Genomic DNA, 25,797 nt, shown 5'->3' with positions numbered 1-25,797 from the left:
CACACCTCCTTAATACTCCATAAAACTAAGTTTTTAATTAATCCTGGTATGTGGGTATTAGGATTCATTTACCTATCCCTTTAAATTTCTTTATATTTCCACTTCCTTTCATGCATTCTAGTCATGATAGCCATGGAATATAAAGACTATGAAATATTTCTTAGCTCCTTTAGTCACATCAACACCCCCCCTTTTTTTTTTTGTAAATTTGCTTAGTTTGCTTGAATTAATTGCGTACTTCCTTTGAAAATAATGTTTGACACAAAACTTTCCTCATGGCATTTTTCATCTCTGTATTTCTCAGAGTATAGATTAAGGGGTTGAACATAGGAGCAACGATGGTGTAAAATAGAGCAAATACTTTGTCCTCAGGGAAACTGGCTGGAGTTCGAAGGTAGGCAAAGATCGAAGGCCCAAAAAATAAGACAACCACAGTGATATGAGACCCACAGGTGGAGAGGGCTTTGCGTCTTCCCTCAGCTGAGTGATGTCTTAAACTAAACAAAATAATGACATAAGAAACAAACAAGACAACAAAGGTAACTAAGGCGACCATACCTGAATTGGCAACCACAAGGATCCCAGTGATGTAGGTATCAGTGCAGGCAACTTTCAGCAGAGGGAAGATATCACAAAAGTAGTGATCGAGTTCATTAGGACCACAAAATGGCAACTGGATTGCCATCAATAATTGAGGAAAAGAATGGAGAGCCCCACCAGCCCACGCAGCCAAGACTAGGAGATGGCACCTTGTTCTGTTCATGATAAGCAGATAGTGGAGAGGCTTACAGATGGCAGCATAGCGATCAAAGGCCATGGCGGTAAGAATGAAGATCTCAGTACCTCCAAAGAAGTGCATGGTAAATAGTTGTAACATGCAATTACCATAGGAGATGGTTTTTGTTCCCCCTAGCAGGTCACCAATTAATTTAGGTGTAATGCTAGAGGTATAGCAGATGTCCATAGAGGATAAGTGGCTGAGGAAGTAGTACATGGGCTGGTGAAAAAGGGAACTGCATCGAATGGAGACAAGGATCAGAAGGTTTCCTGCCAGCAGGGCAATATAACAGAATAAGAAGAGCACAAAGCAAAATATTTCTACGTTCTGGTCATACGAAAGTCCTAGAAGTATGAATTCTGAGATGTTTCTCTGCTTCTCCATATACTTAAGTTTGCTATATGTTCCACACAAATGAATATGTATCTGAAGGAAATAAACAGAAATTTGGTGAAAACTTAATAGTATGAACACAATGAATTACGTTTACCAAGAGTAGATTGACATGAATATTATATTAATATTAATTATTCTTGATTTCTTAAATTAAGCTGCTTTCTTCTGTTTTATTGTGTTTGATTCTCTAGAAGTATTGTAGATTTTATAATGGGAATGATTACACATGTTACTCAGTTTTACTGATAATGATTTTAAAAATATTTAAATGTTGGGCGCCTGGGTGGCTCAGTGGGTTAAGCCACTGCCTTCGGCTCAGGTCATGATCTCGGGGTCCTGGGATCGAGTCCCACATCGGGCTCTCTGCTCAGCAGGGAGCCTGCTTCCCTCTCTCTCTCTCTCTCTCTGCCTGCCTCTCCATCTACTTGTGATTTCTCTCTGTCAAATAAATAAATAAAATCTTTAAGAAAAAAAAATATTTAAATGTTATTTTGAAAATGAAAGACTATTCATTATTAATTATATTAGTTAGATAAGAAAGAAGATTTATAAAAATTCTGCCAAATCAGAAAATACTTTGTTGTATGTATCTTTTTTTTTTTTTTAAGATTTTACTTCTTATTTGACAGATCACAAGTAGGCAGAGAGGCAGAGAGCGGGAAGCCTCATGTGGGACTTGATCCCAGGACCCTGGAATCATGACCTGAGCTGAAGGCAGAGGGTTTAACCTACTGAGCCACCCAGGCATCCCTGTTGTATGTATCTTAAGTGTGTGTGGCTAATACATGAGGTCAACTTTCCTATTTCCAGGATATTACACGTTCTTTGTGATTTTCCTACAACTCTCCACATCTTAACAATCCTCTTACAATACGATCTGTAAAGAATGACATTTGACTGTCTTCTTGATGCATGACCCTGCCTCAGGCATACACTTAGCAGTCTAGTCTCTAAATGCATAAAGCAAATTTAGATAAATCCACATGAAGAAAAATATGAATCCACCTTCACAGTGGGCGATTTCAATGTTCCTTTTTCAATGATGGATGACTAAAGAAGACATTAAGTTCAGAGGGTATAAAAGATATGAACAATAGGGCTTCCTAGGTGGCTCAGTGGGTTGAGCCTCTGCCTTAGGCTCGGGTCATGATCTCGGGGTCCTGGGATTGAGTCCTGCATCGGGCTGTCTGCTGGGTGGGGAGTCTTCTTCCTCCTCTCTCTCTCTCTCTACTTGTGATCTCTCTGTCAAATAAATAAAATCTTAAAAAAAAAATCTGAACAACAGAAATAAAATTTTATGGAGGTACGTATAAAAGCATACATCTAACAAGGAATATATATTTTTGTATGCATAGAAGGAGTATACATAAAATTAGCTATAAAATTATTTTAAAAAGCCTCACCATATTTTTAAAAAGGTGACATTATACAGAACTCTGAGCACAATAAAAGTTATAAGTAGATCCCCATCTAGATCTAGGTAGATATGAATATAAATACACACACAGATACATTATTAAAAATTAAAATTATACTACAAAACATAGTTAATTCATTCAGAAATCATACTGGAAATTTATATTGAAATATACTTGAAATATAAGGAACATATTGCCTGTCAGAGTTTATAGGATACAGGGAAAATGGTACTTTTAAAGAAAATGATAACCTTAATATTTTCACTAGAAAAAAAGAAAATCTGAAAAGGATTCTATCTTTAGAAGATATCAGATATAAATAGAAGACATCTATCTTTAGAAGCACATCAAAAAGTAATATGACACTACTGAGTATTTACCCTAAAGATACAAATGTAGTGATCCGAAGGGGCACATGCACTCAAATGTTTATAGCTGCCATGTCCACAATAGCTAAACTATGGAAAGACCCTAGATGTCCATCAACAGATGAATGGATAAAGAAGATACTATACACACACACACACACACACACACTGGAATATTATGCAGCCATCAAAAAAACTTTCCATTTGCAGTAACATGGATGGAACTAGAGGATATTATGCTAAGTTAAACAAGCCAATCAGAGAAAGACATTTATCATATGATCTCACTGATATGAGGAATTTGAGAAAGAAGACAGAGGATCATAGGGGGAGGGAGAGAAAACTGAATCAAGAGGAAACCAGAGAGGGAGACAAACCATAAAAGACTCTTAATTTCAGGAAACAAACTGAGAGTTGCTGGAGGGGAGGGGAATGGGAGAAATGGGATGGCTGGGTGATGAACCCTGGGAGAGTATTTGTATGGAGAGTGCTGTGAATTGTGTAAGACTGATGAATCACAGACCTATACCCCTGAAACAAGTAATGCATTATATGTTAAAAAAGTAATATATAAAAGTATATGTTAAAAAATTAATACTAAAAAAAAGACAAATTAAAGTAAAAATTAAAAAGAAACAAAATACAGAAGGAAGGCAACAAATTTTCACATGAGATCTTTAAGAAAAACCTTTCAAAATAGTTAAAGTTTCAGCCATATGGTTTAATATAAAAGAAAAAAGATAAACATGTACTATTAATTAATGGTAATATAACTAATGATGAAAAGGGAGAGGAAAAATATAAAATAGTATCAACAACTAAATGCCAATGACTTTGAAAGCATAAACGGAACAAGATGTTTCTACAAACTAGTTTATCAAAACTAACTCCAGAATTACAAAAGATAACTAGTCTGTTACTAGTAAAATTAAAACTAACTAAAAATAATCCTTTAAAAGAAGTATCAGTCTAAAATTGATTCATAACTTTTTAAAGATTTTCTTTTATTTTTTTTTTTTTTAATAAGACAGCACAAGCTGGGAGAGGGCAGAGGGTTAGGGGAAAGGAGACTCCCTGCTGAATAAGGAACTAGATGTGGAGTTTGATCATAGGACACTGGGATTATTACCCAAGCTGAAGGCAATCACTTAACCAACTGAACCACCCAGGCACCAGAGGGATTTATAAAATTTTACTATAATTTTCAAAAATAGACTTTCCCACTCTTGTAGAGTTTCACACAGAGGAGTAAAAATCAAACTATCAATTAATTTTGCAAGACTATTTTTATGAGGAAACACAATCACTGATCCTTGTCTCTCTAAAATTGACTAAAAATCCTTTTTTTTTTTTTTAAGATTTTATTTATTCATTTGACAGAGAGAGAGATCACAAGTAGGCAGAGCAGCAGGCAGATAGAGAGGGGAAGCAGGGTTCCCATTGAGCAGAGAGCCTGATGCAGGGCTTGATCCCAGGACCCTGAGATCATGACCTGAGCTGAAGGCAGAGGCTTAACCCACTGAGGCACCCAGGTGCCCCTAAAATTGACTAAAAATGCTTAATAAAATATGAAACTACTTTAATTTTGTATAAATCACTAAATTTTATCCTAAATATTCTTTCATAGTTTATTTTTATATACTTGATAAATATATCCACCAACCTGGAAATTAAAAGTGAAAAAGCAAATAATTATCTCAATAGATGCAGAAAAAGTATGTGATAAATTCACATGTTCATCATATAAATGTTTACCAGTAACAAAATTCAAAAACACATTAAAATATGAAGAAACTTGCTTACCACTAAAAATAGTATTTCTTAAGAGCCCTACTTAAAGCATTACCCTAAAAATAATTAAATTAGATTAAATAAGATATATTCTCTTTAACACCAAGAATGAGATAAAATGCTCATTTCTACAACCATTTCTATTACAGTGTAATGCAGCACAATGAGAAAAAAAAATCTCATCTGTAAGAAATGGACAGGAGGAAATAAAGCTGATATTATTTGCAGATGACATTATCATTCACATACAGAATCCAAAGATTGCATAGATATTACTAGAAATAGCAGAGCCGAACAGTGTCTGACCATGAGAATAATATACAATATTCAATTAAAATACAATATTCACTGACATGTCCATATGCCATCAACAAAAAATAAGAAATGTAATTAAATGTAATTAAAATAGACAATTCACACTAGTTTTAGATTGTTAAATATCAAGTAAGTAATATTTTCTTTAATTTGCTGTGTAGTTTTCTGCTGTTTGGCTATGCCACAATTTGCACACTCATTTACCTTCTAGTAAACTTTGAGATTATTTACAGTTTTTGGCTATTACAAATAAAGCTGTTGGTAGCATTCATATAAACTCTTTGTATGTATATGTGCTTTTATTACTCTTGCACAAATACCAGTGGACTGTTCTGGCCAATGTTAGATGTTTGCTTGGCTATTTATTTATTTATTATTTTTCTCCAAAAGAGCACATACTTTTGTTTTTTTTGTTTGTTTGTTATTTTATTTTTTATTATGTTAATTTAGCAAACATATAGCACATCATTAATTTTTGGTGTAGTATTCAACGATTCATTAATTGTGTATAACACCCAGTGCCCATCACAACACATGCCCTCCTTAATACCTATCACTCAGTTACACCATTATCCCATCCCCCTCTCTTCTGTAACCCTCAGTTGGTTTCCCAGAGTCTAGAGCATCTCATGGTTTGTCTCCCTCTCTGAATTCTTCCCTTTCAGTTTCCCTTCCCCTAGAATCCTCCATGTTATTCCTTATGTTTCACATATGAGTGAAATCATATGATAATTTTCTTTCTTTGCTTGACTTATTTCACATAGCATAATCCCCTCCAGTTCCATCCATGTCGATGCAAATGGTGGTTATTCATCCTTTCTGGTGGCTGGGGAATATTCCATTGTATATATGAACCACATCTTTAAAGATTTTATCTATTTGACAGAGAGAGATCACAGGTAGGCAAGCAGGCAGAAAGAGAGAGAGAGAGAAGGAAACAGTCTCCCTGCTGAGCAGAGAGCTGATGCAGGGCTCGATCCTAGGACCCTGAAATCATGACCTGAGCCAAAGGCAGAGGCCTTAACCCACTGAGCCACCCAGGTGCCCTGAACCACATCTTCTTTATCTACTCATCTGTTGAAGTACATCTCAGCTCCTTCTACAGTTTGGCTATTGTGGACATTGCCGAGATGAACATTGGGGTGCATGTGCCCTCTCTTTTCACTACCTCTACATCTTTGAGGTAAATACCTATTAGTGCAATTGCTGGGTTATAAGGTACCTCTATTTTTAATGTCTTGAGGGACCTCCATACTGTTTTCCAGAGTGGTTGTCCCAGATTATATTCCCCCAAACTGTAAGAGTTACCCTTTCTACACATCCTTGCCAACATTTGTTGTTTTCTGTCTTGTTAATTTTTGTTGTTTTAACTGGTGTAAGGTGATATCTCATTTGGTCTTGATTTGTGTTTCCTTGATGGCCAATGATGTTGAACATTTTTTCATGTGTCTGTTAGACATTTGTAAGTCTTCTTTGGAGAAACATCTGGTCATGTCTTCTGCCCATTTCTTGACTGCATTATTTGTTTTTTGGGGGGTGTTGAGTTTGAGAAGTTTTTTATAGATCTTGGATAACAGCCCTTTATCTGTAATATTATTTGCAAATATCTTCTCCCATACCGTGGGTAGTCACGTAGTTTTGTTGACTATTTCCTTTGCTCTGCAGGATCTTTCTATCTTGATGAAATCCCAAAAATTCATTTTTGCTTTTGTTTTCCTTGCCTTTAGAAACCTGGCTTTTTACAAAGATTTTATTTATTTGAGACAGAGAGACAGAGAGAGCACAGGGAGGGGGAACTACAGGCAGCGGGAGAAGTAGGTTCCCGTTGAGACTGGAGCTGGATTCAGGACTCGATCCCAGGACCCTGAGATCATGACCAGAGCTGAAGACAGAAACTTAATTGACTGAGCCAATCAGGTGTCCCCAGAGCAATGTCTTGAAAGAAGTTTCTGTGGCTGATGAGTTTAGCTATTTAAATTACTGCCAAGCTATTTCCCAAAGATTTGGAAATAGTATACCTAATGGAAAGACAATGATAACCAGTGGAATGATTAATGAAAAAATAAGCTTATATATTTTGGGGAGCGAACACTTTAAAATTTTAATCTATCCACCATTTCCTACTTTTTGGTCAGTGGCATCCATAAGGATGGTGACCCACATTCCTCATGGGTTTTTTGGTGCCACATGGAACAATACAGACTTTGACCTCAAAGAATTATGATAGTATGTTTTACATTTTTGGTAGCCCCTGAATAATTGGCTCACTGGCTTGACTTTGTTTCATCTGCCTGGGAGACTTCCCAGGGCTGGAAAGGCCTTCAGGGTAGATTTCGTCAGAGTCATTTAAGTCAAATGTTCTCAATATAATTTCTTGAGGCAAGGTATAAGATAAGGAAACCAAGAAATAGACTGAAAACTGTGAAAAGAATGAGGCTTCGGAAGGAGATACATGTGAGAACAGAGCTATGAGAACCACCTGTGTCTATAGCAGGGAATCTAGAAGACTATTCGTATATGCTCAGGGCTGGATGCACACTCAAAAAAGTTCAAGAAGACACTAAAATGATCCCCACTCCATGATCTTTAGGCTCTATGCAAGCAGGAAGGGAAGGCTAAGGCAGAGTTTTAAAGAGCCTAGCAAAGTATAAGCTTATCTCAGGTATTGTTGATTCGTTTTCAGACCACTGCAATGAAGTGAACATATCACAATAAAGTGAGTCAATAAATATTTGGTTTCCCAGAGCATATCAAAGTTATATTTATGCTATATAGCATATATTTATGCTATAATAAGTATGCTATAATTTAGATAAAGTGTGCAAGAACATGATGCTTGTTGTTGTTGTTGTTTTAATATAATACACATTATTGGTAAATGCTACTAACCATCATTTGAGCTTTCAGAGTTATGATTTTATTGTTGATGGAAGGTCTTGCCTTAACGTTAATGGCTGCTGAGCAATGAGTTTGGTGGTTGCTGAAGGTTGGGGTGGCTGTGGTAATTTCTTAAAATAACAATGAGTTTTGTGGCACTGATTGAGTTTTCCTTTCACAAATGCATTCTCTGTAGCATGAGATTCTATTTGATAGCCTTTTACCCACAGTAGACCTTCCTTCAAAACTGGAGTCGATCCTCTCAAATCCTGCTGTGGTTTTCTCTACCAATTTTATGCATTATTCTAAGTCCTTTGTTGTCATTTCAACAATCTTTGCTGCATCTTCACCAGGAGTAGATTCCATCTCAAAAACCACTTTCTTTGCTCATCCGTAATAAACAACTCTTCATACATTAAAATTTGATCATGAGATTATGGCAATTCAGTCACATCTTCAGGCTCCAATTCTGATTTTCATTCTCTTGCTATTTCTGTCACATCTGCAGTGACTTCCAACACTGAACTCTTGAACCCCTCAAAGTCATTCATGAGAGTTAAGATCAACTTCTTTCCAAACCCTTATTAATGTTAATATTTTAATCTTTTCCCATGAATTACAGATGTTCTTAATGACATCTAGAATAGTGAATTCATTTCAGAAGGTTTTCAGTTTACTTTACCCAGATCCATCAAGGGAATCCCTATTTATAGCAGATACAGTCTTACGAAATGTATTCCTTAAATAATAAGACTTGAAATTCAAAAGTATGCCTTGATCCACGGGGGGAACAATGAATGCTATGTTAGCAGATATAAACATGTGAATCTTGTTGGTTATCTCCATCAGAGCTCTTGGGTAACCAGGTGCATTGTTAATGAGAAGTCGTATTTTAAAAAGCTTTCTTCTTCTCCTTCTCCTTCTTCTTCTTTTATGAGCATCAGGTCGTAAAAGTGGATTTAAAATGTTCGGTAAGGGGCACCTGGGTGGCTCAGTGGGTTAAAGCCTCTGCCTTCAGCTCAGGTCATGATCTCAGGGTCCTGGGATCGAGCCCCACATCAGGCTCTCTGCTCAGAGGGGAGCCTGCTTCCTCCTTGTTCTCTCTGCCTGCCTCTCTGCCTACTTGTAATCTCTGTCTGTCAAATAAATAAATAAAATCTTTAAAATAAAAAAAAAAAATAAGGGACGCCTGGGTGGCTCAGTTGGTTAAGCAGGCTGCCTTCGGCTCAGGTCATGATCCCAGCGTCCTGGGATCGAGTCCCACATCGGGCTCCTTGCTCAGCAGGAAGCCTGCTTCTCCCTCTGCCTCTGCCTGCCATTCTGTCTGCCTGTGCTTGCTCTCTCCCGCCTCTCTCTCTGATAAATAAATAAAAAAAAAAATCTTAAAAAAAAAAAATAAATAAAAATAAAAATAAAAATAAAATGTTCGGTAAACCATGTTGCAAACAGATGTGCTGTCATCTTGCCTTTGTTGTTCTACTTATGGAACATAATTTTTCCAATGGATTTAGCATAATTTTTAAGGGCTCCAGGATTTAGCATAATTTTTAAGGGCCCCAGGATTTTCAGAATGGTAAATGAGCATTTTCTTTGTTCATTCTCCACTGATGGACAGTAAGGTTGTTTCCATATCTTAGATTTTGTAAATAATTCTGCGATGGAAGAATTAAAGACTTTTACATGAAAAACTACAAAATGCTTTTGAAAGAAATTAAAGAAGACTTATTGAAATAGAAATATAGCTCATATTCATGGATTAGAGGACTATAATATAATTAAGATGGCAATATTCCTCAATTGATCTACAGATTCCATGCAATCCTGTGAAGCTATCAAAAATCCTTTTTGTTGTTATTGTTGTTGTTGATAGAGGGAAAGTTGTTTCCTAAAATTACATAGCACTTCATGGAACCCTGAACAAAAATAATACAAATTCTACACAGTCTTTCAGAAAACTGAGAGAATATTACAAAATTAATTATATGAAGGCACCATTGCCTGATACTAAGTCATATTACATGAAAAAATATGACAGGGAGCCTGGGTGGCTCAGTGGGTTAAAGCTGCAGCCTTCGGCTCAGGTCATGATCTCAGGGTCCTTGGGTGGAGTCCTGCATCGGGCTTTCTGATCAGCAGGGAACCTGCTTCCCTCTCTCTCTCTCTCTCTCTCTCTGCCTGCCTCTCTGTCTACTTGTGATCTCTCTCTGTCAAATAAATAAATAAAATCTTTAAAAAAATGTATGACAAATATTCCTTTTGAATTCACACCCAAAGATGTTACACAAAACACTAGTAAATAAAAACCCATCAAAGTTTCTAAAAAAAAAAAATTGACCACGATGATGTGGAATTAATTTCAGGCATAAAGGGCTGATTTAACATTTAAAAATAAATTCACTAAGTTAACAGAATGAAGGAGAATCACGAAGTCATTTCAAATGATGTAAAAATTATTTGATAAATTTCAATTGATTTATTATTTAAAAAGACTTTAACAAATGCAGAATAGAAAGGAATTTACTCAACTCGATAAGAAGCATATCTTCAAAACCTACAAGCACCACATTATATCATAGTAAATACTTCCTATGATTGGAATAATTCAAGCATGTTCACTTACCATTTTTTTTTCCCTGCATTGTCCCCTACATTCTCATCATTGCAATAAGATGAGAAAAAGAAATTAAGACATACAGAATGGATAGGAAGAGACAAATTGCTATATATATATATATATATAGATGTGCTGATGGCATGATTATATATATAGACAGTCAGTGTTAAGTGGCCTACCTAATTAGTTAACTTAACAAGGTAATAAGATAAAATGTAAATAAAAATACCATATATAATTTCTATAAGTGAAACAATTAGAATTAAAATGAGAAGCAATAGTATGTAGAATACTATTTTAAAATATGAAATTTGAGTTGCACTGCATTGGTTTAGTGTCTAACTCTTAGTTTTGGCTCAAGTCATGATATTTTGGTTGTAAGATCAAGCCCTATGTTGGGCTTCATGCTAGGCAAGGAGTCTGCATAAGATTCTCTGCCTTTTCCTTTCCCTCTGCACACTTGTGTATGCTCTCTCGCTCTCTTTCTAAAACAACAAAATAAATAAATAAAATTTTTTAAATGAAATTTGAGGAATATTTTTTCTTTTTTCCTTCTTTTCTTTTTAAGAGAGAGAGAGAAAGAATGCGGGAAGAGGCACAGGGAACTGGAGAGAGAGAATCTCAAGCAGGCTCAATGCCCAGGATAGAACTCTCCATAGGGCTCAATCCCATGTCCCTGAGATCATGCCCTAAGCCAAAATCAAGAGTCAGTTGCTCTACCAACTAAAGCACCCAGATGCCCCAGGAATAAATTATAAAAGTATATTTAAGACCTGTACATGAAAACTAGAACACACTGCTAAAATTAAATAGAAAAATGGAGAAACGTACCTTGTCATTGGGTTAAAAGACCAATTTTATCATGTCATTCTATTCTTTCAATACAATTCCAATAACAATCTCAACAGTATTTTTAAGGAAATCATCAGTTCTATTCTGAAATGTATATAGAAATATACAAATTTAAAGGAATCTAGAATATTAGATAATTAAAAAAAAACCCAAAATATAGTTTGGATGTTTACTCTACTGAAATTCAAGAATTGCTATTAAGCTCCCATAATCAGTGTTGTGTGGTATTGATGCAGGGATAAACACCGAGACCTTGAAACCAATAGAATGCCCAGAAATAAGCCTAATTATATGAATTTTTACAAAGATGTCAAGTAATTCAATGGGGGAATGTATAGACTTTTCCACAAATTATACTGGATCTATTAGATACCCATATGAGTAAAAAAAAAAAGATCTAAACCACAACCTCACCTTGTACTATACATAAAAATGAACTCAAAATGAGTGTGGGGTCTACATGTCTACATAGAAATTGCAAAAGAAATCTTTTTGACCTAGGTGGTAGATGAATATTTATTAGACACAAAACAATAATCATGAACCAAGAAAAAAATTAAAAATTGGAATTTGTCAAAGTTTTAAAACTCAGTGCTTGTCAGGTAAAACCATTTTTAAAAATGAAGAGGCAACCATGGATTAGGTGAAAATTTTTTAGATATACATAACATATACATGACAAAGACCTGAATTATATGTAAAGAACATTTATAACTTAGTAATAAGGAAACTAGAACCCTTAGGTTTAAATTATGCAAAGGACTTGAACAAAAGTATACAAAAGAAGGTATACAAATGGCCAATAATAAGATGAGAAACAAAATCTCACCATCATTAGTCATCAGGGAAAGCAAATTAAAAGCACAACAAAACATCACTACATGTCTCCTAGAATGACTCAAAGGAAATAACAGTACCGAGTGAAAATGATGTGGAAAAACTGGGACTCGTCTTGTGTTTTGATCTCTCTCCACAGTTTTAAAGTTGCCTACTCTTCTGTACTGACCAAACCATGAATCCCAAAAAATAATTAATTGGGAACCTTTTCAGGTTTCTATGTACTTCCTGCCTCTTGATGAATGTAAAAACAAACAAACAAGCAAACAAAAAAAAAAGTTTCAGAGTCAAGAACATTAAAATGGCTACCATTGATTTCTTGCCCTCACTGCTCTAGCTCTCAAACAATCAGCAGCAGGCTCCAGAAAAGTTTCATTATTGCTAAGGAAATAGAAGTTCTCTTGGTGACACGAGTCAATAGGTTAACCACAGGTCACCACACTGGAATTAGGCCACTTTTCTATTTGCCTGACATTCAACTTTCTTAGAAACTCAAGGTAGAGAAAATGGATTCCTACATGCTTGGATTCCAAGTACAGAGCATGTAATTCCCTTTCCAAACTTGGGTGTTTGTCAAACATGTCTCTTCAGCATGGTTTCTAAGACAAAGCCTTTCTGTCAGAGGAGATAATTAACTCCTGGGAGAAAAAAAGTAGCAGCGCCAAAGTCATTGAACCTTTATGGAAACATCTTTAAATACGCATGCAGTGTAAGGTGAAAATGATTTTTGTTGATCACATTTGCAGAGCAAGATTCATTAAGGTTAGAATGACATATTTGAATGTGTTTACTCCATATTTTTTGCCTCTTTTCTATGGGACCAGAGCTACCTGTAGATGAAGTCTCCATATTTTTTCTAAAATACTCCATTCTAAATTCAAATCCCAAGTGTTCTGTAAGAACTTTTTGAGGCTTTAGGCTAGAAAGGAAGCTTTTGATTGATAAAAACACTTCCTTAAAAAACAGTCTCTTACTGGGTATGTCTTTTTTTTTTAATTTATTTTTAATTTATTTTCAGCATAACAGTATTCATTATTTTTGCACCACACCCAGTGCTCCATGCAATCTGTGCCCTCTATAATACCCTCCACCTGGTACCCCGACCTCCCACCCCCTGCCCCTTACCTTTCATATTGAAAGTTACCTGTCTGAGAGGAGGTCAATTTGAAGATGGGATTATTTCTGAACACCTCCAAACATCATTAAGATCTTCTGAGTCTGTAAGGTAAGTGTTCAAAATTGCTGAAGCATCTTAAATATTGTTGCTTCCCATATGTAATAATCATTGTTTCAGTCCCTTCAAATATAGTATTCAAGTATTCCATCCTCACCCATTTCTTCAAAGGATGGTTGGTAAGTATCATTCACGTAAGCTGACAGAAAAAAATTTGAAACTCAAGGAATTGAAGCCAATTGTAGGACCCTGCTCTTTGTCACCAAACAGCATGCTTTTGCCATGAGACAGCTAGTTTAATAATCTAGACTAATCATGAGAGTAAAAACACAATGGAAATACACTTCTCACACAGAAGAAGCATAAGTACGAATAATAAATGACACATAGCATCAGCTGTGTTATCCAAGCATGAATGGAGAATTCTTTCTGGTAACAAAGGCTATGTATGGATAAGTGAGTCAGTGTGCCTTCTTTAAAAGTAAAATTGGAGAGGATTCTTCCTGAACTTTTTGCACAGTTAAGTGATTGCTTAATTATCACTCAAAATGTCAACAATTCCTATATCCTAGGTGCCTATACAGTTACAAAATAGATGAAAGTCCTCTGTGCATATAACATGGTGGTGATATGTTCAAGTAGGTTTCCTTAATTCTCATAAAAATCTTTGATATGGAAATGATTAATCTTGCTTTACAGATGAAGAAACAAAGATGTAATGTGTTGGAAAGCTACTCCAGATAAAAGCAGAAGCTAGTGGAAAAATCAGAATTCTAACCTTGTCTTTTTGATTTTCAAACCAAAGTACTTAACCACAGTGGAAATCCTTTTCAACAGTTAACAAATATTTTGTTTTGGAGATGGTTTGTAGTAGGTCTGAGGGAGAAGTCAAGATAAAAAGATCTTTCAATGAATACGGTACCACGTTTTTTTTTCTAAGATTTTACTTTTTTATTTGACACAGAGAGAGAGAGAGAGAGCAAAAGCAGGGGGAGCAAAGGGCAGAAGGAGAGGGAGAGGCAGGCAGAGGGAGGGGGAGAGCCAGCTGCCCATGGAACAGGGAGCCTGGTGTGGGCTCAGTCCTAGGACCCAGGGATCATGACCCATGACCCGAGCCAAAGGCAGTCACTAACCAACTCAGCCACCTGGGCTCCCCACATTACCACGTTACCACATTACCATTTGATAATTGGGAGTTCAAGTGTGTCAGAGAGAGAGAGAGAGTGTGTGTGTACGTGTGTCTCCTAATGAAATTATGTTTTATGAACTTACCTCCAAAGTAGTAATAAAGCAATTATAATCATGGTCATATAAAAAGGAGATTACTGGTTCAGTGCTGTTAATTATAACAATAGGGCATGGGTAAGAACTTGGAGGAAAATCATGAACAAGTATAAACTGAAGTAATCTTGGTTCTGCCCTTAATTAGCATCTTGATCTTGGCAAGATCTTTAACTTCTCTATGTTTCTATTACATAATGTATAAAATAAATATAAAAACAATAGTTGGAATTATCTTGCAGGTCTGTGGCAGGGATTAAATCAGCAAATGTCTACAAAAACACTCAGAGCCACTAAATATTCAATTTAATAAATATTGTTATTGTTATTATTACCATCAACCTAAGTCCTTGACACTGCTTTCTCATCTCAAAACGGAAGGAATAATACCAACCACACAGGTTATTATTAGTATTCAATGGGATCCTATGTACAGAGCACTTGCTACTATGCTGTGAATATAGCAATCATTATTTAAAAATATATATATATAGTTTATATACATATCATTAGCAATTCTAATGTTATTGTATTTAGACAAAATCATTATGATTTATTTTATGGTAACTTTTGTATACTTTCTTTACAAATCAACCACCAATGCCCTGTTACTCTTATGTCAACTAATATTAAAAAAATCTCTTAACTGGGGTTTCTGTCTCTGGCTTCCAATCCCTTACTGAACCTCACCCCACTGCATCCAAGAAACATGAAGATATTTATTAAATTATATCCCTTATTACCTCTTCCTCAAACTCCTCTTCACTTTTCCATGTATATTCTCACTGTCTTCCCATGGTTCCCCATTTCCTAAGGATAAAGGAAAAATTCCTCAACCTTGCATTCATAGCCTTTACATCATAAAATACCTCCCTTTTCTTACTTATCTGCCACAATGAATATGGTCCCATACTTCATGTTAACCTTTGTCACCTCAGATGAAGTGTGCACAAATGATCTCTTGCCTGTGTGTTTATAAATCTCCCCATGGTCATACTCAACAGAAACTTCATCAAGGAGATGAACAAAATAATCTTAAAGAAGACAAAACTTATTTTGTATCTCAAAAAAACTCATGAGAATCCACATATCATGAGAATCCACAAATCCTTTGAATCCAGGTGTTTATTTACTATATGAAAAAACTTAATAAATTCAAGTTTGCATTAATCAAAAGTGATTTTTTTTTCAGGTAATGCAATTAATCATATTAGGAAATAATGGTGAATAGGAACAACGTGACAGAGTTTGTTCTACTGGGGCTCACAGAAAATCCAAAGATGCAGAAAGTCATATTTTTCGTGTTTTTGGTCATTTACATAGTCTCTGTGGTAGCAAATGTGCTCACCGTGGTCACTATTACCACCAGCCCATTACTGGGGTCCCCCATGTACTTTTTCCTTGCCAATCTCTCCTTCATTGATGCCTGTTACTCTTCTGTTAATAACCCTAAACTGATCATAGATTCACTCCGTGAAAAGAAGACAACCACATTCAATGCCTGTATAATCCAAATCTTTGGGGAACATTTCATTGGAGGTGCTGATGTCATCCTACTTACTGTGATGGCCTATGACCGCTATGTGGCCATTTGCAAGCCATTACACTACACAACTATCATGAATCGGCGGGTGTGTGGCCTATTAATGGGAGTGGCGTGGGTGGGAGGCTTTCTTCATGGAGCCATACAGATCCTCTTTATCATCCCTTTACCCTTCTGTGGCCCTAATGTCATAGATCACTTTATGTGTGATCTGAACCCTTTGCTCAATCTTGTCTGCACTGATACCCACACTCTAGGGCTCTTTGTTGCTGCCAACAGTGGTTTCATCTGTGTCTTACTCTTCCTCCTCTTGATCATCTCCTATGTGGTCATTCTGCGTTCCCTAAGGAACCACAGCTTGGAGGCAAAGCGCAAAGCCCTCTCCACCTGCGTCTCCCATATCACAGTGGTTGTCCTATTCTTTGTGCCCTGCTTATTTGTGTACATGAGACCTGCAGTTACTTTATCTATTGATAAAGCAGTTGCAGTGTTCTACACTATGATAACGCCAATGTTAAATCCTTTAATATATGCCTTGAGAAATGACCAGATGAAAAACGCCATTAAGAAATTGTGTAGTAGAAAAGTTATTTCAAGTGAGAAATAAATATGTCTGAAGTCCGACATTGATGCAATGGAAACTAAAGTCAAAGGACATATTGGATGATCTCAGGAAGGATTACTTACCAAATAAAACAAATAGTAAGCTGTTGTGAATGACAGATTCTGCACAGAGTGGAGGAGGTATGTGTGCAAGAAAAGAAAACTTAACCACCTGTTATGTTCCTACATCCATCTATCTATCTAACATCTATTCCCTATCTATAAATACTAATATATTTTATTAAGAATTCTGCTCATTTTTATATGCCTGGGTTGATGATAACATGTTGCCATTAAAATTGTAGTATAAAATGACTACAGGCTTATAAAGCAAAGAGCCATTTAACCTTTGTGGGGTAACAAAGATTACCTCAAATTTCCAAATTTCTTGTAGATCTCAGTCATTTTGTATTTCTCATGTTACTCACCTCAGGCTGCTAATCCATCAGAAAGAATTATAACTCCAATAAATGAACATGCTATTATTTGAGAGGAATTGTTATTTATTAAATAAAGTTATACTCCATAGAGTACTTGACTATTTGTTAAAAATTGTTTCTACAAGGCAGCATAATGCTGGGGCACAATCAATATTGCATGAGTGATAAGGGTATAGTGGAAGATAGACATAGTCAAGAAAATGTAGAGCAAAGGAATAGGACTGGAGACAGGAAACTTTTTCCTATTTTTCACTGATTGAGACTCAGAATTCTAGGTAGATGTCTTTATGAAACCACAATTTGTTTTGACTTCTGATTAAACTGTGTAATGAGAAAGAAATTTAAACTGAGATCATCAGTGAAAGAACAATAGTTTTTTAAAAAATTAATTTTAAAGAGTTTTATTTATTTATTTGACAGAGAGTGAGGAAGAGGAAGCAGGCTCTATGCCTAGCAGGGAAATTGATGTGGGGCTGAATCCCTGCACCCTGGGATCATGATCTGAGCCAAAAATAGATACTTAACCTACTGTGCCACCAAAGCCCCCTGCAAATAGCTTATCTTGGTATTCTCCCCACTCTCAGTAAGATTTCATCATCTTATGAATGTGAGTTGTTCATGTCATTTTTCTGTTAATTAATTTACTTCTTGATAACATTTCATTATGAAATACTGTTTTAAGAAAATATGTGTCTCCATCTATAAAGAAAATAAATTCAGGATAAATACACCCCATTTTTTCCTTCCATCCCACACTTACTAATCAATAAAATTTTTTGAGCCCTGAAAATATATCAGAAACTGTGATAATTGCTAGGGTTGCAAAGTGTTGAATAGAGAGCAACATGGGTCTTGCTTTCAGAAAGCATTTTATCCACTAAGGGACACCCAGAGTGTAGCAGAAAATGACAAAACCATGTTAAAAATGTTCTGAAAGTAGTGACAGCACAGGGTGAAACATCTTTGAGGGACACACAACAAAGAACAGGGTGGTCAGGAAGATTTCCTAGATGAAAACACACCAAAAGGGGCACAAAAATTGAAAGGAAATCATCAGGATGAATAGGCATGTGTTACCTTAGAGGATTCCCAGGAGAGGATTCATAACAAAGACCGAGGGTGAAAAAGAATGTGCAGAAAAAACAATCATTTCAATACAGTTGTGTCTATTGGCTCATCTATTTATTCAATAATTATTATTGAGCTTCTACTGTGTGTCGGGTTATAAGCTGGACACTGAGCTCCTAAAAGTTTAATTAGTAAGACATGAAACTAGAAAGTTAGTGACAGGGTCAATCAAGAAGAGTTTCATATCTGTGATGGAGCTGAATGCCAAGTACCATGAGGAACACATTGGAAGGGTCTTCATGCATTTTCATGGCCTATAGCTCATTTCTCTTGGCAACGAATAATACTCCACTGTGTGATGTTGCAGTTTGTCTATCCTCACCTACTGAAGGACGTCTTGGCTGCTTCCAATTATACGGACAATTGTGAATAAAATTGCTGTTAAGTATGCATGTGTATGTTCTTTTGTGGACATAAGTTTTCAACTCCTTTGGGTAAATGCCAAGGAGTGGATTGCTAAATGGGGTTTAGTCCTATAAGATGAGCTTTTGGCTCAGTTGCCAGGGTCCTGGGATGGAGCCCTGCATCGGGTGCCCTGCTCAGTGGGAAGTCTGTTTGTACCTCTCGCTCTACCCTGCCACCCTGAAACCCTGCTCCGGCTCACTCATGAGCTCTCTTTCTCAAAAAAATAAATTGTGAAAATAAATAAAACAGATTCTACTCTAAATATTTTCTAAATATCAGAAAACAAACTGAGGGTTGCTGGGGGGAGAGGGGTTGAGAGAAGGGGGTGGGATTATGGACATTGGGAAAGGTATGTGCTTTGGTGAGTGCTGTGAAGTGTGTAAACCTGGTGATTCACAGACCTGTACCCCTGGGGATAAAAATATATGTTTATAAAAAATAAAAAATTTTAAAAAAATAAATAAAAAAATAAAAATAAAATAAAAAAAATTTAAAAAAAGACTTCTCTAAAGAATAAAAAGAAAAAAAGAAAGAAAGAAAGAAATTCAAACTGATTGTTTCAAGTTTTTATTATTATTATTGTTTTTTTAACATTACAACTTCTGAATTAACAAGGAACATCTGTTAGTGCAATGTATTAAGAAAACTATCATTAAGATATTTCCCTTTATAATTCACTAATAATATATCATTGATTTATTTGCTTTGGCTCAATTTTTTTTTAATGAACATTCTCCTACCTATACCATCTTAATACCCACAAAATTAACTCATTTCATAATAAATTTTGGTAGGCAAGCATCAGTACTTGTTCAATGATCACTTAAATCCTTTGGTCCTATTGCATCCATTCATTTCACTCATATCAGTGATGGTCCATAACCCCCACGATCTAGTCCCTGCCTTCTTCATTCACATCTTCCTCTTTTCCTTCTCTGAGTCGATTAGCCAATGAACTTCTTCAAATTAAGAGTGTGCTTCCGTTGAAAGCAATGATGAGCACCAAACCTTTCTCACTGCTTTTTTCATCTCTGAATTTCTCAGAGTATAGATTAAGGGATTGAACATAGGAGCGATGATGGTGTAAAATAGAGCAAATATTTTGTCCTCAGGAAAAGTAGTAGGTGGTCTAAGGTAGATAAAGATTACAGGCCCAAAAAATAAGATGACCACAGTGACATGAGACCAACAGGTGGAGAGGGCTTTGCGTCTTCCCTCAGCTGAGAGATTTCTTAAAGTGAACAATATTATCCCATAAGAAACAAATAAGACAATAAAAGTTACTAAGGAAATCATACCTGAAAAGGCAACCACAAGGACACCAGTGATGTAGGTATCAGTACAGGCCACCTTTAGCAAAGGAAAAACATCACAGAAGTAGTGATCAATTTCATTAGGACCACAGAAGGGCAAACTAATTGCAGTAGAAAACAGAGGTAAGGCATGGATGGCCCCACCAGCCCAAGCAGCTAAGACTAGGAGGTGGCATCTTTTTCTGTTCATGATAATCACATAGTGGAGGGGTTTGCAGATGGCAGCATAGCGATCAAAGGCCATGGCAGTAAGAATGAAGATCTCAATGCCTCCAAAAAAGTGCATGGTAAAGATCTGTAACATGCAATTACTGTAGGAGATAGTTTTTCTTTCCACTAACAGGTCAGCAATTAACTTAGGTGTAACTGTAGAGGTATAGCAGATGTCCATAGAGGATAAGTGGATGAGGAAGTAGTACATGGGTTGGTGAAAAAGGGAACTGCATCGAATGGAGACAAGGATCAGAAAGTTTCCTGCCAACAGGGCAACATAACAGAATAAGAAGAGCACGAAGCAAAATATTTCTATGTTCTGATCATATGAAAGTCCTAGAAGTATGAATTCTGAGATGTTTCTCTGGTTTTTCATATATTTGGCTTTTGTGTAGGCTTCCATAAGGACTTACATTTCTGAAAGTAAAAAAAAAAAAAAAAAAAAAGATAATTCTAGGTGAATATTAACTGTAGGAACACTATATATAAAATTTATTAAATGCATATTTTCATGAAGTGTGTTAAGAATAATTATTCTGGCTTATGAAATTGAGCTGCTTATTCTTTTCATGATGTCTTTTGTAAATCTATAATGAAAAGTTTATAATGGCAATAATGAGAATAATTACATGTTTTTATTAATATTACTTAGTAATTATTTAAATATTTAAATACTATTTTGAAAATACCTGTTATCACTATTAATACTTTTTATTAGTATGACTATTAATACTTTTAATTCTTTTATTAATGCTATTAATACTTTAATACTATGAATACCTTATTAATACTTTCATAAATACTTTAGATAAAGAACTACTAGTTACGTTATTAAGTATAAAACAAAGAAAATTTTTTCCCCATATTTCCCAATGTTTATAACTTACACATAAAGTCAACTTTCCTTCTTTTAAAATGATCTCAGGAAATTGCCTTAATTTTCTGGGAATGAATCCTGAAGAAATTTGCTACACATTTGCTTGAACTACTGAATTGTAAGTCATGTTAGGCATACTATACTTTCCTACCGGGTCAGATATTGTCAAGTGTCATGTTAAACCAATGGAATTGCTCTCACATTAAAAACAAAGAGCAGGAGAAAACAATACAGCAAAAGAGAGAATATCAATTGACTGAAATCTTGAAAAATATTCAAGAAACCCATTCATCTGCTGTATTTATGTTTCATGAGTTAAATATTTCAAAAATATATGCTGTCGTTAATGTTTGTGATAGCCATTGATAAAGGAAAGATAAAATTGTCGAATTGTCCTTATATTTTTGAATTATGCCCTTGTCATGGCTTTGTCAGAAAATTTCATATTGAGATACAATCTAAAGATCAAATGCCAATAAAAGGGGATGATACTGAAAGTAACTTGAAGACACTCTTCCTGATGAGTTAGAACTCAATGATATTTGTTGCAATAAGGAATAAATGAAAAATTAAGGAATTCACAACTTTGTATCTAATGTATATCTTAAGACATCATTTAATCAGTGTAAAATGAATGTGGGATAAAAAGAAACCGTCAAGAGCTATTTTACTGACTGAAGAGGGAATATCTGATTCTAGTGGGTTTACAAAGGTAGCCTACTTTCTACAGTAGTCTGACTCTCAAGTGACAGACATATTTGGGCCCCCAGATGTCTATTTAAAATACAAAATATTTTTGCTACAATATGATTTAGCAACCACCATTTGTAGAGAGTCCCAGATTTAGTATCTATGTTATTGATATTCCTCAAAAAGATTTTAGATGGCAAATAGGTGACAGTTATGGCATTTTCAGAATACTCGGTACCATAAGACATCAATTCTCTTTAAATTACTATTCAAAATTCTAACCTCATAAATAGACAAACTTTCAATTTGTTTCTACTTTGCTTTCAGGGTCACTAACAAGGATCTCTGTCCTCCTTTATATAACAGAATAAAATAATTATGTCACGGAGTGTCCAGAAGTTAACTGTAACTAAGGAGTACTGAAAAGCTTTAGGGTGTGAGAATCATTGGCCAATATTCTACTTATTGCAATGAATATTAATCTTTGTTTATGAGGTAGAAACAACATTGATATTTCAGATATACCTAATTGCTAAAACAAATTTATTTATAGGCAACTTTTATCTAAGTAGACCATGAATAATAAAAACGTGGAAATCACATGACCAATTCAAATCTCTGATTCTACACAGAAGAGACATAGCAAGAGAATTTAGGTAATTTCTCAAGACTGAAAAGTAACAAACTATGAATATTAAAAGACAGAAATCCTGTTTCTTCCTCAGTCTGGGGCTGTCATTCATGGGAGAGCAGTGAGAGGGATGTCATGAAGGACAGTATGGAAAAACTCTTTTGATTCCTTCTCTGAGCAGAAAAGAATACATGTATTCTAGAATTTCTGATTCTAAAACATTTGAAATAAATTGCCCTCAGTTTTACAAAAATGCAAATTCCTCATCAGGATTCCTGCTTGTTTCTAGACTATCTTTGGAATTTCACCTCCAATAGTACAAAACCCCAGTCTGTATTCTGAGGAAAGTTACCCTGTGATCAGTGCTGTTAGGAGAGGTATAAAGAAAGAGGGAAAAGTCAATTGAGGAGACTTACTCTCATGAAGCAATACAGTGATACTTAGGACCCCACCCATGGAAAAACTAAAGGCACAGTTGATAAATAAAGAACTTGAGGCAACCACTGAACAAGGGGTTGAAACGGCAGCAACACAGAAAGGGGTAGAAACGCTGAGGCATTTCAAATCAACTGACCAGTGTGATCCTTGAGCAAATGGATTCATCTCTTTAGGTTTCCTCTTTGTCAATTCACAAGTAAGATATCAAACCAAAACTCAGAATCTTAGTGAGGAATACGTGAGCTAATGTGAAATAGCCAATGACATGTGTGGCTCAAAACCATCATTTTTCTTTTACAATCTTTCCTCTCTGAGTGACCACGTTAGGACCATATATTGTCATGCACACACACACAGAATCAAGGGAAGAATAAAGAAAATAAAAAAGAGCATACATAATATGGGTTTACCAAGTATGATCATGATAAACTCCAATTTGAACAATCTGTTACTGAAATCCTGTTAATATCATAATCCATTGGTTATCCTAACCCATTTCTTAAATGTTAATCACTATTACAACTTTTTTCTCTACAAAAAGGTATGCAAATGCTTACTTTTGATATCATTGGATAAAAATTATGTGTACTTTTGTATTTTGTTGTTTATGAATGAAGAGAGCCTGTCATATTTAGTTAAAAATTTCTACTCCACACTCAAACTTTCCCTTAGTGTAACAGAATGTAGGGTGCTATAAACTTACCATGGTTGACTCAGATGAAACTACTCTGTTTTAGGAAGGCAGATGTTTTGAAATATAAAACATTCTGTTATAGTACACATTCAAGCATAAACTTGACTGTTTCTTAAATAAGAAAGTGGAAGACAGCCTTTATTCAAGAGTTGGGGAAACAATGAAATTCACTGCCTACTTGAAGATGGTTATCGAACTGTAATCTTTTGCTCCACAAAAGGCAGAATTTTGCTTATAGCTAATGTGCCATGAAAACTCAAGTGTGCCGAAACATTTTTATAGTAATTAAATTGTCATATGCTTAAAGAAAAGCTATATGCTTCAGAAGGAAACTGTATAGAAGTAAAATAAAGAGCATGCAGTTATTCTAGCACATATATGGTGGGACCCTTCACAAACCAAGGTGACAAAGGTAATTGACTAACCATAAGACCCAAGTGACTGTCTGGTTAGATTTGGGGCTGCATCAGGAAGCATTTCCTTCTCAGATACTCACTCTGCCTGTTTATCCCTAATACCAAAACCTGGAATCCACTGCAGAGAGTTACAAACCTGGAATTCAAACACATCCACATGAATTCTCTGCAAATATTTTGAAAATTTCAACAAATCCTAAATCTTCTACAATTTACAAGAGAAGTGTACTTCCAATATTCACTAAGACTCTTTGAAGCAAGAAGTAGATCTTCATCCCTCAGGGAAGCAGCCTGGGAGTTTCAAAAGCTGATTTAGCTGCTTAATGATAGTTCAGGAAGAAAATAAGCAAAATGGGTTATATATAGTCCTGCAACACTAACACAAGTATATAGGTCTTGGGAATCATCCCTTTATCTTATGCTTATACCTGGAGACAATTTGGTCCAGAGGAACAGAATACAAATATGTGGCAATGAGAGAATTAATAGGTTTTTGAAATCTTTATGTAATTATATCCCCAAAGGCATTTCTAGACAGGTCTTGGACCAAGTGTTGCAAAGCCATCATCACATAAATGTGCTTGGTGCTCTTGGGTATAAAAGTTCCACAGTTGCCTAAGCGGGGAAAAAAATAGCCCTTATTCCCTGAAGGTCCCCCAAAGCTATAGTGTGACTGCCTTGTGCTCTTCCTGCGTTCTGAAGAACAAGAGGGAAATTGTGGTAATAATAGTATCAGGTTTGTTTTCAGGAAATCAGTAATGAGGTAGGACAAGGAGCACCAAAGACAGCCACTGACAGTCCTTTTTGTTTTTGTTGTTCTTTTTTGAAATCATCAAGATTTTTGGTGTGCAGGGCAGGTAGATAAATGAAATCAGTGATTTGTGATATAATAATTCATATGATGTTAGCATTGAAGCATGAGATGTTGGAAAATGGAAGACCAAAAAAAAAATATATATATATATATAGATAAAGAAAAAAAGAAAGATATAAACAGCTCTTCTCCATAATTCAGAAGGGAGAAAATGCACAAATAATGTGGAAAAATCAGAGGAAAGAAGCCAAGTACAGCAAAGCCTTTAATGTGTTTCCATCTGGTTCCTTCTCTGCTCACTGACTAGTCACAGGTGGTTTAGACTCAGCCTCATCTGCCTGCACCGAAGCCAGTCAGTCTCTCTCTTCCACATGCCAACCCATGCAGGTGACTTTTTTTTTTTTTAATTAATTTTTTATTTTTTATAAACATATATTTTTATCCCCAGGGGTACAGGTCTGTGAATCACCAGGTTTACACACTTCACAGCACTCACTAAAGCACATACCCTCCCCAATGTCCATAATCCCACCCCCTTCTCCCAAACCCCCTCCCCCCAGCAACCCTCAGTTTGTTTTGTGAGATCAAGAGTCACTTTTTTGCATGCAAGAAGGATCAGGAAATAAAATTTTATAGTATTTAATCTGTTACAGGTCAATCTACTTAGCCAAAGGATAACAAAAAATGCGCTGAGAGATTGTTGGTTGGATTAAGCTCATTACATTACTTCTTGTTCATAATACTGCATATTTTGACACATGTATTATTAGCTTTACTGTGTAGATAAAAACACAGAAGTTTCAAAAGTTTGAATAACTAGCTCAAATAGTAAACAACTGGAGAAAGAAAATGTGTTATTCTAGTTTCCTGTTTCCTTTGGGGCTTTAAATG

At 35.6% G+C, this 25,797-nt stretch overlaps 3 protein-coding genes across 3 annotated transcripts; 1 reads left to right on the top strand and 2 right to left on the bottom strand.

Annotated features, from left to right (window-relative positions):
• Positions 1 to 226: 226 nt before the first annotated feature.
• Positions 227 to 1,162, bottom strand: LOC116599907 (olfactory receptor 4P4-like). Its single transcript, XM_032359847.1, has one exon. It carries the CDS (start codon positions 1,160 to 1,162, stop codon positions 227 to 229), a length of 936 nt encoding a protein of 311 aa, XP_032215738.1.
• Positions 1,163 to 15,921: 14,759 nt separating this feature from the next.
• LOC116600020 (olfactory receptor 4C46-like) lies at positions 15,922 to 16,851 on the top strand. Its single transcript, XM_032359982.1, has one exon. It carries the CDS (start codon positions 15,922 to 15,924, stop codon positions 16,849 to 16,851), a length of 930 nt encoding a protein of 309 aa, XP_032215873.1.
• Positions 16,852 to 19,786: 2,935 nt separating this feature from the next.
• Positions 19,787 to 20,722, bottom strand: LOC116599906 (olfactory receptor 4P4-like). Its single transcript, XM_032359846.1, has one exon. The coding sequence runs from the start codon at positions 20,720 to 20,722 to the stop codon at positions 19,787 to 19,789; it is 936 nt and encodes a 311-aa protein (XP_032215737.1).
• Between the last annotated feature and the right edge of the window lie 5,075 nt (positions 20,723 to 25,797).

The sequence above is a fragment of the Mustela erminea genome, chromosome 9 (genome assembly GCF_009829155.1).
Source record: "Mustela erminea isolate mMusErm1 chromosome 9, mMusErm1.Pri, whole genome shotgun sequence".
Taxonomy (NCBI): Eukaryota; Metazoa; Chordata; class Mammalia; order Carnivora; family Mustelidae; genus Mustela; species Mustela erminea.
The sequence above is the reverse complement of the archived record's forward strand: the minus strand, read 5'-3'. Positions and strand labels throughout refer to the sequence as shown.